This window comes from Ambystoma mexicanum, chromosome 8 (assembly GCF_040938575.1).
Source record: "Ambystoma mexicanum isolate Mex_15411 chromosome 8, UKY_AmexF1_1, whole genome shotgun sequence".
NCBI lineage: Eukaryota > Metazoa > Chordata > Amphibia > Caudata > Ambystomatidae > Ambystoma > Ambystoma mexicanum.
Genome location: NC_090929.1, coordinates 301,051,961 through 301,069,282, shown reverse-complemented (window position 1 = coordinate 301,069,282; position 17,322 = coordinate 301,051,961). Strand labels below are relative to the sequence as shown.

Sequence of the window (17,322 nt, the reverse complement as noted above, 5' to 3'; positions counted from 1 at the left end):
AGTAGCAAAAGTGATAGTATCAAATCCTGTCCTGTGCCCGGTATCTAGTGTTTCAATCGAAAAGGTTTCCAACTAAACCTTTTCCATCGAAACCGATCCATCGAAAATATATGCATCGAATGCATATATGTGATGGGTAAAGGGTTACTTTTCGTTGGGGTGGGTTTTTAAGGGTAAAAAACAGGGTGTTAGTGGGGGCACCACAAAAAAGAAATGCAAAAAAATGCATTTGATGCAAATATTTTCGATGGTTGTGTTTTCGATGCAAAGTTTTAGATAGAAAGACCATAAACCCCTGTGCCTAATGTAAACACCATAGGTACAGCTATTGTCCCACACCGGTAGAAATCTGCCCTTCGGGAAAGATGAGTTGAACAAAGTAGTGGAATCAAAAAAAGGTTTATAATCCAATAGCCCACTCGAGTTTCGGTTTGACAGGTTAATGATTTTCAACCACCCCACCTTCTTCAGGGCCAAACAACTTCAGTCACAGATGGGGAATGGATTGTAATGCGGTCAATGCAAAGCATAAACAAATATTTAGGACAGAGCATTAAACACAATATTGAAAATTGTCCTCTGTCCCAGCACCCATAAATAGGATCAATAAATCTAACCTTTTTAAATTTCAATAATGGTGGCATCTAAAAACTGGCCATTTTCTCATTCTGACATGGAGGATCCTCAACCATCACTCCGATGCACTACTGTCCGAGAAACACAGCAGGCACATTAAGCACAATCTGTCATATGGCAGCGAATCACTGTCAGCTAAAAGCCTAAAATGAGTCCTTACCAACACTGGCTACCCACCGCGTGGGTCACATGGAATCCCCTGCAACCAAACAACATTGATTGTAAAATCTGTTTAAATGACTTTTGCCATCCACAGAAAGCAACACTGGTCTGTGTTCGGAAATCACCATGTGTGCTTACCTAAATATTTCACAAGTGGTCGTGGAAGGACTTTATCATTATGAAAGTATTACAGATTAATTTTGATGGAAAAATGGCACTGAAGCCCCATGATGTCATCAGCAGTTTAGGCTGGGCTTCTCCCTCAACTTAAAGTAGTCCCATTTGACACCTACTCAGAGGCTCCAATACATCGGAGCGGCGCTCGACACATCCCTGGGGCAGTGTTTTCCTCCCCAGGTGAGGGCTCATCACATTCAGCAGATGGTGCACAAGTTTTAACTTGCCCAGACTCTTCCAGCGTTTGTGTTCTTGAGACTGCTCGGCCTCATGGCATCCTGCATTCTTCTGGTGCCAGAGGCCAGGTTGCAGATGAGATCTTTGCAATGGGCACTCAAGCTCTAGTGGTCTCATTCCTCCGGCAGGATGTCGGACCCTGTTCAGGTGCAGTCTTCTGTCACCCGGGACCTTCTGTGGTGGGCTAACAAAGGCAATCTGATGAGGGGGGCTCCATTTTGGCTGCCCTGGCCAGAGGTGACGATCGTGATGGACGCATCCCTCACGGGATGGGGAGCTCATGCCAACGAGTTGACAGTCAGCGGTAGTTGGTCTCCGTCGGAGTCCAGACTCCATATCAATCTGTTGGAGCTGAGGGCTGTCAGGCTAGCCCTTTAGGCTTTTCTGCCGACTGTGCGAGGAAAGAATGTTCTGATCCTGACGAACAGCACAATGGCCATGCCTTACCTCAACAAAAAGGGGTGGGGGAGGGTCACTTCCTCTGTGCAGGGAGGGGATGCAGCTCTGGTTCTGGGCAATCCAGCAGGAAGTTTCGATCTCAGCAGCTCATCTGGCAGGAGATGAAAACAAGACAGCGGACGCTCTGAGCAGGCAGAGCGCAATCTTGCACGAGTGGGAGTTGGCTCAGGAGATTCTCCTGGAGATCTTCGCCCTTTGGGGGACCCCTCAAGTGGATCTCTTCGCCTCCAGTGTCAACCAGAAGTGCGAGAGGTTCTGCTCACGGGAATTTCCTCCAAACGGAGCCTTAGGAGACGTGTTCGTGGTGGAGTGGTCATTCCCACTGCAGTACGCGTGTCCTCCAGTCCCCGTCATCCCGCAAGTACTGCGGAGGTTACGGAGGTTCGGTGCACGGATGATCCTCATTGCTCCGGCGTGGGCCCGGAGGACGTGGTACCGGGACCTTTTCGACTTGTCCATCTGCCCTCCACGACGGCTTCCCTACCAAGACGATCTGCTCTCACGGGAGGGGGGTCAGGTTCTCCATCCAGAGGTCAGGTCCCTCAACCTTCACGCTTGGTTTCTGAAAGGTTGAGGTATAAGGATTGGGACCTCCCTGATGACGTGATGGAGGTGTTGCTTTCGGCCAGAAGGCCCGCAGCAAAGTCCTTGTACCGTTGCCGTTGGAGAAAGTTCTGCGACTGGTGCAGGGTTAAGAATGTGGATCCTTTTGCATGTGACATTCCCATGGTTCTGTCTTTTTTGCTTTCTTTGGCCCACAGGGGCCTTCAAGTGGGTACCATTAAAGGTTACCTGGCGGCGCTGTCCATATTTAAGCGCTCGTCTGAAGAGTGTGCCTATTTTAAAATTCCTTTAATTTCTCAGTTTCTGAAAGGGCTCACTAATGTGTTCCCTCCGTCACCTTTCCAGGTGCCCGGTTTGGATTTGAACCTTGTTCTCAAGTTTCTGATGGGTGCTCCATTTGAGCCTTTGCATTCATGCCCTTTGAGACTTAACTCTGAAAACTGTATTTTTAGTTGCAGTTATTTCCGCTTGCAGAGTGAGTGAGTTACAGGCACTTTCAGTCAAGCCACCCTTCACTGTGTTTGATAAGGACAGGGTTGTCCTTAGTGTTCGTCCTTCTTTTCTTCCGAAGGTGGTGTCAGAATTTCATTTAGGCTAGAAGGTTGTTCTTCTGGCATTTTATCCTCCTCCACATCCTGGTAAGGAAGAGGAGCGGCTCCACAGGCTTGATCCTAGGAGAGCGTTAAGCTTTTATATTTCACGCATGTCCCGGGTCAGAGTGGACGAGCAGCTCTTTATTGGTTACGCTGGAATGCGTTTGGGACAGGCTGTGACGAAACAGACTTTGTCTCGCTGGATTATTTTGGCTATCTCTGAGTGTTACCGCTTGGCGGCTAAGGACCCACCGGTCGGCTTACGGGCCCATTCTACAAGGGATATGGCTGCCTCTACTGCCCTGCATAGGGGTGTTCCTATTCGAAACATCTGTGATGCAGCCACCTGGGCTTCGGTACATACTTTTGTATGTCACTATTCCCTCGATTCCATCCGGGGGCAGGATCTGGCCTTTGGTAAGGCGGTCCTTTACTCCGCAATTTGATTGGGCATGCTAAATTTCTGTTTTCTAAATTCTTTTCCCACCTCCTTGCATTGGTACTGCTTAGGGAGTCTGTCATAGATATGGATTACGTCGGAGGACCCAATCCCCCCAAAGAACAAGTTACTCTCTTACCTGGTAATGTTCTTTCGATGGGATGGTCCGACGACGTATTCCATATCGCTCCCTCCCTACCTTCCCAGCTACAGAATTTCTTATGCGATTGCAGCTTACGTTTCCGCAAGGCTTTGTGTGTCGGATTGGCAGAAGACTGGTGGCACACTTTCTGGGGAAAAAACTACAACTGAGGCTATGGGCGTCGTGCGTCCTACTTATCACATCGGGTGACGCCGGCCGTCGGAGGAGGTCCTCGAGGACGGCGCATCGACGTCATCGACGCAGGACGCAGACGCCGAAAATTTTCCGAAGCAGCACAGCTGTGGTGATTACTGTCATAGATATGGAATACGTTGTCGGACCATCCCATCGAAAGAATGTTACCAGGTAAGAGAGTAACTTGTTCTTCTCAGGTGGGACGAGTGGTGCTAAGACATCTTTGCTACTGTTCCTTCACACATCCCACCACAATCTCTGGGTACTGCTAGTTAGTCTATGTGCAGAGCATGTGATTCTAAGCAGATTCACAAGCATCAGAAGACATGCATTACTAGCTGTAATAGCATTTCTGATTATTGTATTTGCTTAGATTCACATGCACCCACTCTTCCTCCCCTCGTGGAGAACGAACATAAACCTCTTACACCGTCTCTCTATACTCGCTCACGCTGACTATAAGGCTCCCTCACGGCAGAAAAAACACAACCAGAGGGACCTCGACACGTGAGGGATTTTGGGTACACTACACGTCACACTAGGGATAGTGTTACAGTCACGCCCATGTTGACATCCCCTTTCGATCTTCGAAAGAAAGATGCAATACTCTGCGATTTCCACTCGATGTCGGACTATATGCACAGCATGTGAGTCTAAGCAGATGCAATAATCAGAAATGCTATTACGGTGAGTAATGCATGTCATATTCACCCCCTTGTTAAACCAATTCACTCTTGGGTTTCGGTTTTGCTCTTAGGCTGATGACAATCAAGTCTTGGTTCAACTTGATCGGCCTTTCCTTCCACCGCTCTTCGCTGTCGCTCCGGTCTCTCTATTCACGCTTGGATGAGTAGCAACTGGCTCAGTCTTAATGGCGATAAGACGTAGGTCGTTGTGGTTGGTGCTCCTGCTGACTCCTTGCTGTGGTCCACAGTGTTTGGACATAATTAAATTGGACTCCTGCTGCCACCTTTGGGAGCAGTGAAAGATCTGGGTGTCAAGTTATTGGCATCCCAGTCCATGCTGGCCCAGGTGAGTGCAGTCTGTCAATTATTTCAGTTTAAACTTCACATTCTGTGTAAAGTTCTTCCCTATCTTCCATCTCATCTCTGACCCTGTTGTCCCTTCACTCACTTCAGGCTCTTTGGACTATTGTAACTCCCTCTATCTCGCCAAACCTGCCGTCTTCAGCGCCTCCAAATTGTGCAGAACTCTGCGACCAGATTGGCCTTTGGGGCTCCTCGTCTTTCTTCTGCCTCACTATCCTCACCTCCCTGTACTGGCTTCCATTGTCCAAACGTGTGAAGTTTAAGGCACACTGCATGGTCCATCGGGCCTTCTACATTATAGGACTGGAGTATCTGCAGTCGAAATGTAAGTGGTACATATCCTCCTGTTCTCTCTGCTCTGCTGCTACTTGTTGCATTTCTGTCCATCGATTCAAGCACACCCCCATTGGGGGGTGCGTTCTTTCCCAGTCGCTGCAGCTCTGCAATGGAACACTTTACCTATTGCTATTTCGACGGGCAGTTAAAACCTTATTGTTTTTTGCCAAATTTCTTTTTTCTGCTATCTTTTCTGTCTGCCTCCTTAGTGCCATGATGCCCTAGTTGGTGATGGTTTGCATTTCACAAATTCTCGCAACAGAACTCCTGTAGGTGGTGGTGGTGGTGTTAATACAAGGCCTAAAAGGCCTGCCTTTATCTTTCAGTATTAGGGATACAAGCACATTCCTCTTATTATTGGACAGCAACCTCTACGTGACCATATCCAATGAAATACCTGGTTGTTTAGCCCATCTTTGGGTTCTCTTATGTCTTTGCCTAACTTCGGAACATTTGTCAGGAGAATAGTATGATTTAGCAAGTTTCACAACCCCTGTGTGGGTGCACCTGTATAAACCTCCCACTATGTATGATTATGGGATCATTCGGTCTTATAGACCCAATATTAAGTTGGTTGTACCACATACGAGGATCATTCCCATTTACTTCCTGGGAGCTCTTACTAACTTCTTTTCTCCTGATGATGCTCAATAAATTATAAGTTACTCACCGTAGTGACTAACGTACTCTTAGTCGTTAGTCCCCTTTCCTCCATACTGCATGGGCGTCCCTTCCAAAGGAAGGGAGACGGAACATTTTTCACCAGAAAAAACCTTCTACACCTTTAAATTTAGAGGTGCACGGCCCAGGGAGCATGCACTGCCCTGACTCAGCCTCCGGCGCCACACCTCAGTCCCCATTGACGTGTCGACAATAGATTTAACATTGCCTAATGACACCAGTAGTATGAATAAAAGGGGGCTAAAAACTAGTACGTTAGTCACTACGGTGAGTAACTTTCAATTAATCTTATGTCTCGTCCCCTTTGCTCCATAATGCATGGGCGATTACAACTGAATGTAGCCCCCAGGGTGCAGAGGAGACCCTCCTTAAGCAAATAGGTGCTGGAGAACCGTCTGTCCGAAATCTGCATCAGATCTGGAGCCGGCATCCAAAGAGTAATGCTTGCAGAAAGCTGAGGGTGTGGCCCAAGTGGCCACCCTGCTTATGACTTGCCAAGGGACATGGCGCTGGAATGCGATGGCCGTTGCCTTGGCCCCGACTGTGTGGCCGTGCATGTTGGCTGGGACCAGCTTGTGCTGGCCCTCATACGCTTCTTTGATGGCCGAGAACAGCCAGCGGGATATGGAGGCCTGATAGTCTGGTCTTGAGCCTCTGACCGTGACAAAGAGGGTGTCCGATTTGCGGAAGCCCTTGGTCCTGTCCAAGTAGAATTTCAGGGCACGCCTGACATCCAGGCAGTGCAGCACTCTGTGCTTCATCCTTGGGATTGGCAAAGAACGTATGAAGAACTATTTCCTCATTCAAGTGGAAAGCAGGTGGCACCTTTGGCAGAAATGCTGGGTGTCTCTGCAGGACTACCTTGTCCCTGTGAAAGGTAGTATATGCTTCTGAGGCGACCAGTACCTGGATTTCGCTGACTCTACAAGCCGAGGTGAGGCCGCCTAGTAAGGCTGTCTGGATGGTGACCAGCCTGATGTCGGCAGATGCCATTTGCTCAAATGGTTTGTGCGCCAGGGCGCCCAAGACTTATGTTAAGGTCCCACACGGGGTGGAGTCTCTTGATGGGCAGGTAGAGCCTTGTGAGCCCCGTCAAATGCTTCTTGATGAGACGATAGAATTGGAGGAGAAGAACCCCACCTCAGCGTTCATGTAAGCCCCGATGGCTGCGAGGTATGTACAGCAGGTATCTACCTGCACACCCGAGTGGGCAAGGTGAGCCGAGAAGGAGAGCATGTCGTCCAAAGTACATGCCAGGGTGTCGATCTGCTTGGTGTCTGCCCAGTGGCAGAACCTGGTCCATTTAAATTTATACTGGTCCCTGGAAGCCTTGCTCCTTGTGCCCTGTATGATTTCCAGGTTAGCCTGGGAGAGGCTGAGGTGCTGCAGCGTTACCTGCTCAGACACCATGCTTTGAGGGCTAGCTCCTGTGGCGCGGGGTGGATGACCTCCTGCTGCGCCAGAAGTTGTGCTGGGCCCGTCGGGAGTTGAAACGGATGTCTCTCTGAGAGGCTGAGCAGCACAGAAAACCATGCCCTGGCCGGCCACCAGGGAGCCATTAGAATGATGTTGAGCTGGCGAGACTCCTTGATCTTGCAAATCACTCTATGAATCAGCAGAGTGGGAGGGAAGGCGTAAGCCGTCATGCCGTTCCACTGGAGCCGAAATGCGTCACCCAGGGAGCTGGAGCACTGTCCCTGCCAGGAGGCGAACTGAGGGCACTTGTTGTGCTAGGTGGCAAAGAGGTCCACCTGGGGATGACCCCACCTGTTGAAGATCTCATGAATAACGAGGTCATTTAGCTGCCACTCAGAACTGTCAGCTCCCAACCTGCTAAACCTGTCCGCTACCAGGTCTGATTCCCCTGGGAGGTGGACTGCCGTGAAGTAAAAGTCATTTTCCAGGGCCCACTCCCACATGCTGATTGCCAGTCTGCACAGAGGAGAGGATCTGGTGCCTCCCTGCTTGTTGACATAGTACATGCTGGTCGAGTTGTCTGTCTGGATGAGGACAACCCTGCCATTGAGAAGTGGTAGGAATGCTTTGAGCGCTAGCCAGATGGCGTTCAGTTCTAACCAATTGATGTGGTATTCCTGCTCCTGTTGAGTCCAGGTACTGTGGACCAAGAGATCGTCCAGGCTGGCTTCCCAACCCTCGGCGAGGAGTCTGTGGTGATGGTGACCTGCGGGGTGGGCGGCCGAAAGGGCTTGCCCCTCCGTAGGTTGCAGTCCCTGGACCACTGTTAGGTCCGAGTGGACAGATGGAGGAACAGTGATAATCTGAGAGCCCCGCTCCTGGTTCCATGAGGCCGCAAATTGCAGCTGAATCCTCCTCAATCTCATGTGTGGAACGTCTAATAGGACTGCCGCCAAGAGAACTAGGAGATGCTGGTACCATCCTGCCGAGGTCACCGGTCTGCTGAGGAAGTGGGTGGTGGCCTTCTTGATGGCCGAGATCTTGTCCGACGGACATACCTTCTCAGAGCACGTGTCCCAGATGAGACCCAAGAATGTCAGTCTGCATCGGCTGCAGCTGCGACGACTTGAGATTGAGTGAGAAGCCCAGTGCAGTGTATTCATAAGGACATGGGAAGAGCGGTGAACCGCTTCCGGAGATGTACCCTGACGAGTAAGTCGCCTAGGTATGGGTAGATATGGAGGCCCTGCGCTCTGAGGAGGGCAGCCACTGTATCTATGAGCCTGGTAAAGACCCTGGGGGCTGAGTTGAGGCCAAAAAGAAGGACCTTGTATTGAAAATGGTAGCCCATGAACCGTAGGAAAGAACGATGATGCTGCCAAATCGGGACGTGCAGATACACGTCCTTCAGATCCAGGGAGCACATCCAGTCTCCACTGCACAATGTCTCCGCTTTAAAAGCTGGCGTAACCATCTTTGAATTTTTGTAGGTGTAAGGAGAGTCTGAGGGTAGAAAGGTCCAGCTCAACTCTCAGGTCCGCCTGGAGGTTCTTCTGAATGGCGCAAATCCTGGAATAAAAGCCGAAGCCTCGCTGGGAGGCTGGGACTTCCTCCACTGCCTGGCTCTCTACGAGCAACCGGATCTCTGCCAAAAGAACTGGTGACCCAACCTGTGGGAGGGGAGAAGGTAGGAGAGGCTGGGATCTGGAGACACTTGGACCCAAAGGGGCTTCTCATACCTTCTTTCCCTCAGAGGCTGTTGCAGAGGAGGGGGACTGGAAAAAGCCCTTACCCCCCCCCCTCTTTTTGTTGCTTGCGCTGGTTCTGACACAGTGAGCAGTCCAACTGCCTGGATCTCTGCTCCTGGAAGCCACTGAACCCTCCGTACATACACCCCCTGTTGGAGCTCTGCTGAGACTGGGTGTACGACTTTGGGGTGGTCTTTGTTAGGATGGATAAAGACTTCACCATTTGAAGGCCCCCCCCCTTTGAACAGTAGATCTAATATGCGTTCCTGGAAATCCAGGTTGAACTTGGTTGCCCGGAGCCAGCCCGTCCTTCTCATACCCATGGTGATACAAATGGCACGGCCAGAGGGGTGAATATGGGCCACGCAGGATTCCATGATGTCATGCGCCACCAGCTTGTAGGGAGTTCTCGTAGGAAGTCTGCAAATTCCCACCATAAGCATTGGTTGGCAGCATCCAGCATGGCATCAGCTTTGGCCTGACGAAGATGTAAGGACACGTTGGAATAGAGCTTCTTCCCATACGCCTCCAAGGTCGTCTCCTCCTTGCCTCGCAGCGCCGCAGAGGAGGAGGCTGAGGACGACTGAGGCTTGGAGTATAGTGATGCCTCAGCGATCACAGAGGAGTGTGGCTGAGGATGGGCCGAGAGCAAGAGTGTATCCACTTCCATCTGTCTGTACTTGAGGTCCAGGTGTTGATTGACCCACTGGGCCGAGTGCGGCTTGAGCCAACCCTTCTTGGCCAGGTAGACTACATCGGTTTGCAGTGTAATCCCTGTTTTGGCAGAGGGGTGTTGTGTGAGGACTTCAGTCAGAACCCCCTCTGCCGGCTGCTCGACCTCTGGTTGGAGTAGGCCCAGATAGTCCGCCAGCCCCTCCAGACATTCGTGGAAGGCCCTGGCTGAGGATGATGTGTCTGGATCCTCCTCCTCGCCTGTATCCTGTGGATCAGTGGGATCCTGTGTAGGTGTAGGAGTAGTTGGAGCCGGAAGCTGGGGTACAGGGACCACGACCCGAGGCTGGTACGTAACCGGCTGCAGTCTCGTCTGGGTAGCTGGAGGCTGCGTCGGGGCGCTGGCGGAGGCGCTTGTGGTTAAGCTAGCATACCCTGGAGGACCTCCCTGATGGCGTCCTTGAGGTTAACCCCCATCCAAGGTGATTTCATGAGCACGAGGAACCGCTCGAAGAACCCCTCTTCACTGGCCGTGGCAGGGGGTACTGACTGGGTAGCCAGGAACTGCTGGAGCCGCTGTATACCCTGCCCGTATGGACGCAGTTGGAAACTGCCCTGCGCATAAAAAGGATAGGCTGTAGGCCACGTACCTGGTTGACGCCAGTCCCACCTTGACACTCGTTCTTCACCAAACTCCTGGAATGGCATCGGACGGGTGCCTCCGTCTGGTGCGAGATGCCTGCCATGTGCCTGTGATGTTTTGCCCAACCTCCTCCAGGACTCTTGTGTGTGGATCACGAGGCCTACCCTGCTCCGCGGGCCTAGGCCCGGAAGGTGTGACACCCTCGACCCAGGGGTCGGTAGAGCTGCGTTTAGGCCCACCTCGGATGTATTGCCGGTGCTAGGGCGTAGCCCCTCGGCCATATTCCCGATACAAGGGCAGAGCCCCTCGGATGACAATCCCGGTACAAGAACCTTTTGTTGCGTCAACACGAACACCGCAAGGATCCCTCGGCCCGAAGGCCGTTAGCTGCAGCAGCCTCAGTGTTCGTGCTGGTACAAGGACCTGTACGGTCCCTCCTGCGCGGGAGTGTCCTTGGGAAGGAGTCTCTTTTGCAGGGTGCGATGGAAAATAGCGGCCCTACCTTGGACCTGGCTCGATGTGCTCCCTCCACCTGACTAGTCTGTTCTTCAGCGCTTTCGATGACAGCGAGCCACACGCTGTACAAGCTTGCCAACCGTGCTCTGGGCCAAGGCAACGTAAGCCTAGGGCGTGGGGGTTTGAAGTTGGGAAGAGCCTGTTGCAGGATGGACACTTGCTGAACCCTGTGGAAGTCGACATGCGCCAGGGAGGAGCTTGATGCCGGAGGACCGAGTACCTGAATAATAAGACAAAAAAAGAGAAGTATCTGCGCGTGGAATTACATGGCCGAAGCCAAACGAGGAGTGCTGCTGCATTCGGCCCGTTCCTATCGATGCTGAAAAGGAGACTGAGGTGTGGCGCCAGAGGGCATTGTCAGGGCAGCGCATGCTCCCTGTGCTGCACCCCCGCACGCCTCTAAATTGAAGAGGGAAGGTTTTTTCTGGTGAAAAAGGTTCCGTCTTCCGTCTCTTGGAAGGGACGCCCATGCAGTATGGATGAAAGGGGAGGGGACGTAAGAGTACTTGGCTGACACTACCGATTAATGCTCGATTTGGTGGTGGTTGATATAATTTGTATCCTCTGCATGTAATTTACAGGAACTATTGTTTTAGACCGAATTGTTGGATTAACTGGGCTATCGCCGTTTGCAGGAACCGGATCTGTCGGGGACCTGTCTGGGTACTAACCGACTTGCAATTAGCCTGTTAAAAATCAGAGTGTGTTTTTCATATACACTACCTCAAAGTAAACCTTATTCAAGAGCACCATCAACTCCCTTGCGGCCAGGTTAATCTCTTCCTTGTGGCCATCATATAGGACGAAAATACAATCTGTCAACCTATTTTCCAATATTCAATCATGAGTCTCCGTGCCAATCTGGACAGACGATCCTGATTCACAAACATTTGTCGCAGTACTATCTGGTTTTGCACATGCTGTGTTACTGTCTCTTGTGCCGTTAAAGTTATCAGCGCCAAGTACGTCAAACCTTGCGGGTATGGGTACATTATATTTCAGATTGTGTTGTTCATTGTCCACACTACCATTCCCACTGGTTGAGTTTCCATGTGTCTCCAACTTGGATGTTCAATTTAGGGATTTCAAAGGGATGAAGTTCATCATTCTGGCTTGCCAATGGGATTGCCAAAGTTACCCACCCACCCCCTTCCATTCCAACATCAGCCTCTTTAGCATTACTGCTTGGCTTCAATGAAGTAGCAGATGACATAGTAACTGCTTGGATCTTTTAAAGTGGCAATTTTTAAAACTGAGCATTTCACAATTTACAAAGCCATGCTATGTGTGAGAATGGAAACAAGCTTAGGTTACAGTGTGTAATGAAGCCTCTCAAAATACACTTTGTACTTAACTAGATCTTTGCCATGTTTTTAAAATGTCACATTGTTTTTGTAAAGAAGTGAGACAATAACGGGTAAGTTGAAAAGCAAGTTTATTTTAGCAGAGCAGGACGCAATGCTTTAACAAAATGATTCTTATTTTCATATAAGAGAAAACTGAGCCCTTTATGTAGTTACACTACCTTTTTTGCAAATAAAGCTATTATGGCTTTAGGCCAGCACCCTCTAATCTAACTTGCAATGAACAGGTTTTGTTTTATCATGTAATTTGAAAGGGTTTAATAATGACTTTTATATTTTAACGTGGCGAAAGGAGATGCAGTCAAAACGGATAGCATATTTGGCTTGCCTTAGATTTAGAGCTGTACAAATCACAGGTATATATTTGCAATTTGACACGTGACATTAATGGGTCTTAATATACCTTAACACATACAATTTATCTGATTATTGCAATTCATATCTACACAGCAGTGATGCCAAGCTCTGTAAAGCCCAGTTGTTTCAATTAATATAACAGACTACAAGATTCCTGTGTGTTCAGCAGTATCCAATCACAGGGGGAACACCTGACGGCTGAAGGGGAGACCAGAGTCTGACCACTCCCCACCCACCCCACCTTTCCAGTGTCTACCTTAGGAGCCTAATAGTTCAAATCTTGTTACTGCATTTGAAGGGATCATGAAGTAGACACTAGTAAAGTGACTCAAGTTTGGCTATCAACTTTTATAAGCTCAAAAGGCGGGTTTGAAAAAGGCCTAATTTACCCTATGCTAAGATGGGATTTCCCTACCTAAAGGGAAGCTAAGTATAGTCTGTCATGAAGTACACAGTAAATGTATGTCTGTGTCCAAAACCGATACTTTCCCTCACAACTTTGTGTATACAACGTGCAGTGATGTCAACTCAAAATAAGTAGTGTTCAAATAAAAGTTCAGAGCTTCTTTCAGCTCTTGGTTTGCAAAAGGGTTTCCCTTCCCCAAGTTCAAAATAGTGTGCAATGCACAGGGGTTTCCTTCCCCAAGAGTTCAAGGCTTTCAACTTTGCAAAACGCCACAATTCCTTGCAACACTTCCAGCTCTTCTGATTTGGCCACCTTTCACCAATTTCATATAGTTCAGTTCCTTAATTTCAGATAACAAGAGTGTCTTGCTATTCAAATACAAGCTTCTTTGTGGGTGCTTTCAGTGGCCTTTCCATAGGTGTGTGCACTCGGTTTAGGCACAGTTGTCTGACCACACGGTCCACCCATTACAGGTCTTGCGACTGACGCACCTTACTTGCTGCTTCTTCGCAGGCACGATGACACGGCTTCAGCCCTACAGTGGTGCGTGATTCATTCTCATTTCACATCCTCATGCTGCTTATTCTTTGCTTGTTTGGCCACCATTCACTTGTTGCACTTTCATATGCTCTCCGGCCTTTTGCCAATGCTTGTTAACTCAAGTTACACAGTTCCTTTTTATCATGAAGTTCCACAAACTTGCTTTTATTCAGATCGGTATTCATTAATGACTGTGTGCTTGCCTGCTGTCTCCGTGTCCCCCATTTCTCGGTTGACTCACCGGTCTGAGCTTAGTGTTCCAGCGAGGTCTCCCAACTCCACAAGCTCTCTCTCATGCTCTGTCTACCCAGCGGCTCTGTGGCTTCGCTCAACCCACTGATGCCTCTCTCGCAGCTCGGCCCTCACACTGCAGCTTCGCCTGCTCACACTGGTTTCCTTTCCGTGGTTCGCCACCGGCCTCCAGCTTCCTTCAACCTCGCTTCCAGCTGCATACACTCTGCATCTTCCAGGAGTTCTCGAGCGCTCTGCTTGCCACACAGCCTTTCATGAGGGGTATGCTCTTGTCCAGCAGTCCGTAAACCTGCTACTAGCGGACTCAATTTTGGCCGTACTTCCTGCTTTTAAAGTTCTGCCAGGTTGATCCAGTAAGGCTGAATTGGGAGTCCTGCATTACTCTTGCTGTGTCAATAAAGGGAGGATGTGCTTCTCTAGTTGGTCTCTTCCTCGTCCCAGTACCAAACTGGTGTCTATGCTTAGGGGAAAAATTAGGGAAAGGATTGACAATAGAATATAAAGGCTTCGGGGCAGTGGGCTCATTGTGAAAGGGGAATGGGGGGGATACCATGCCTCACCGAAGGGTGCCTCATCTCCACTACCCAAGTCTCCTCCCCCCAGGTGATCCTCCCTCGCATAGCCACCCCCATGGTCAGGACCCAAGAGCAATGGCGGCTTGCCACATGAGTGTAGGACATTTTGGGGAAGGAAGCGAGTACGCTCTTAGATTCCTCACATTGACAATAAAAACACGAGGGACACTCCGTGTCAGTGGAGACAATGCAATATAATATATAAGAATCTATCATCTGGCTGAGCCAGCGCTCATGCCTAGTAGCAAAGATACGAAAATGCACTGCAAGCAATAAGTTGCATCCTGCCTGCCACTTAATAGATATGTAGTTTCTGCGTGACGTGCTGGCATTAATAAAATGTAGGCTGGTAATTCCAAAGTCAATTATCAGCTTATTGAATGCCATAGTTCTTCCCCCTTAATAAATAAAAGCTAACAATGCTTGATGAACTCAATCTGGAAAATATATGCTCACCAGCTCCTGACCTAAAGTTAAAAAGCTGTGCCTCAACTCCCCTCGTGCTCCGCTCGAACTACCAGGGATGCAAAACAGTATGGACCAGTATAGCAAGAATACCTTTGCTCCCTGAAGCCCCAACAGCACACAGCAGTTCAGCGTCCTTGGATGCAAGGTTGGCCTGCTGTGCGTTTTGAGCTCTTCTTTGTCCTCCAGGGGGCGGAGTCTCCAGACCCAATGAGACACCGGCTAGCGCAAGCCGCCCAATGGCCAACAGCACACAACAGCAGGGCAGTGCCCTTAGATGCAGTGTGTTTCCTTTAATTCTCTTAAATGATAAATATGATGTATTTGGAATATTGCTAGTTGGATGGAATGAGTAAGCATGGAAAATAGTTACCACTGCGTTTTTTTAAATTTATTTTTTATAAAACATTGGTGTCTGTAGTTTTCTTCATCTAGGAATTCTATTTGTGTTGTACTATAATTTAAGTTGTTTTGACTGATAAAACTGAACTGTTCAGCTATATTTAGCTGATGCAAAGTGTTCCATAGACTGTCCTAAACCCTATCAAATGTGGTCTTGAGACTGCTTCAACTGCATGAGATTCTATTGATCCAATTGGTGTATAGTTTGGAAAAATAAATATCCAAGCACACACTCTTGATGTGTATTAAACAAATTAAACAAATGCAGTTTGTACTACCTTTTCGTTGCCTGTTTTCTTCTGTCTAGGTTAGCCTTTGGGACAAGTTGACATTTTTCCTTAGTGAACATATCCTTACATTGCAGATTGAAAAGGATCCTGTAACTTCAAGCCCTCATGTGAATGGGGAGAGTGTAGAGATGTATTCAGACGATGATGAGTCGGAAGAGCTGGAAGAAGAGTATGACCATGCATCTGAGCAACCCACTTCATTCTCAACTGATCATAGCCGACCCTCCACTGAAGTCATGTTGGGTCCAGACAGCAGTACTAAAAAGGTACATGAACATATTTGTATTGGTTAGATAAATTGTAGCACAATCAAACATCATTAGCTATGTAATGGCTAGGAAGCTGTTTTCTTTTGTTGTTGCTTTCTGGTTAGACTGTAGACAAGTTGGCACGATTGTTTTGTGGTGTATGGTTGTCATGTGGTAAGTGCTTGGCATCAATTGGGTGCTGGGTGGTTAAATATTTAGTGGACTATGGTTTGTTCTATGGTTTCTGCCAGCACATCATGGCGTGGAGATTGAACGATAAATGGTGGTTGTTTTTGTGATCCCTCAATGTCTGCTGATATGGATTAAAAGCGTGAAGGCAATTCTTGGTGCTGGCCATTGACCAAATGCAACTGTGCCTAGCTGGTAGTCTAGTGGGAAGGTTTTATGTTCTACTATATCTGTAGTTTCCTGCAATTACTTTGAACTTGTGATGGGTCATTCACTCATTTCCTTTCCTCTTGCCAACTGCAGCTGGGAGACTTGGACACTGAAGATGACTCTGGAGACTCTGGAGAGGAAGAAGACGATGGGGATGAATCTGACTTGGTGTGTTTGAACTGGAAAACAATGTCTTCTCTTTCGCCATATTTGCTTAAAGCAAAGTTGTAAAAATATACTAGGCAAAATACATTTTCATTAATTCTCAGAGTTTGAAAATTGCTGGGAGCTATTTAGTTCCTGGTTATAACCTAGTCGAGCCTGGTTGCCTTGAAAGCATCAGGAGATACATTTGACTCCACAAACAAACTGGTGCAATTCAAACCTATCCATATGTTTAAATGAGCATTTGGACACATCCAGAGAACATTTTAAAACATGTACTATTTAATTTGCAGTGTGTTGCATAATGATAGCTCCAGGCTTCCAGAGGTAGCTCCTGCTTACTGGGTGATGCTGAATACCCAGGCGCTGCTTTCATCTCCTGCTCCCTATTTTGATCACTGAATTAATGCAATTAATATTGGAAATGTGTTTCATAACACACAGGTTATTTGACATGTTTCACGGCTAGTGCAAGTGTTTTTCTGTCTTCGATGGATTTGAAAATCTGTTTAGGGTACATGTTTTTAAATTTTTCTGAAGCAGAACAATCAACTGACCATCAGTAATGTTTCATTGATGGCACAATTGAGTAATTGGGGAAATACGTTTTCTTTTGAATTCTTCATGATGTATATTTGTATTGCTTGTCCCTAAATGGGTTAAACGCATCAAAAGCCAGAATGTAGCTGTAATGGCAATCCAAGATGTAACTGTCTCTCTGTGGGAATCATTTGATGCCCTAATTCTGTTGATTGGTGATGACTTTGACTCTAGTTGCTGGCATGCTGGTACACAGTAGCTAATCGACTCTTTGGGTTCTCCAGAGTTCTGAATCAAGTATGCAGAAGAAGCTACAGAAGAAGAAAGCCAAGCTAGATTGTCCATGGCTGAAACCCGCAAGAAAGCGCCGAAGGCGGAATAAAAGGAAGCCTGGATCTCTCTTGGGTAATTTTGCTTTTTTTATTTTTCAAGGGAGTGGCTCTGCAGATGGGTGTAAATGAAATATTGGAGTACATTTTGTCTCGATGTGCAGCAGTTTACTTTTGGCAGGTGATACAGCGGGGTATAAATTCTAAGTATTATTCATATGAAGGGTGCTACTTTAACTTACTTATCAAACTTTTGTTTGTATTGCATGTGACCATTTTTAAAATTATGGATTCTTGGAGAGTGGATTTGAATAGGGGATCTGTA

At 48.2% G+C, this 17,322-nt stretch overlaps 1 protein-coding gene across 14 annotated transcripts in view; it reads left to right on the top strand.

Moving 5' to 3' along the window:
- The window catches only part of EHMT1 (euchromatic histone lysine methyltransferase 1), a 2,375,011-nt gene that overhangs the window by 948,455 nt on the left and 1,409,234 nt on the right, over positions 1–17,322 (top strand). For all 14 annotated transcript variants that reach the window (XM_069609714.1, XM_069609713.1, XM_069609712.1 and 11 more), the window contains 3 exons: positions 15,391–15,582; positions 16,057–16,131; positions 16,953–17,073. In XM_069609714.1, coding sequence (XP_069465815.1) covers positions 15,391–15,582; positions 16,057–16,131; positions 16,953–17,073 — 388 coding nt within the window. The remainder of the gene's footprint in view (positions 1–15,390; positions 15,583–16,056; positions 16,132–16,952; positions 17,074–17,322) is intronic.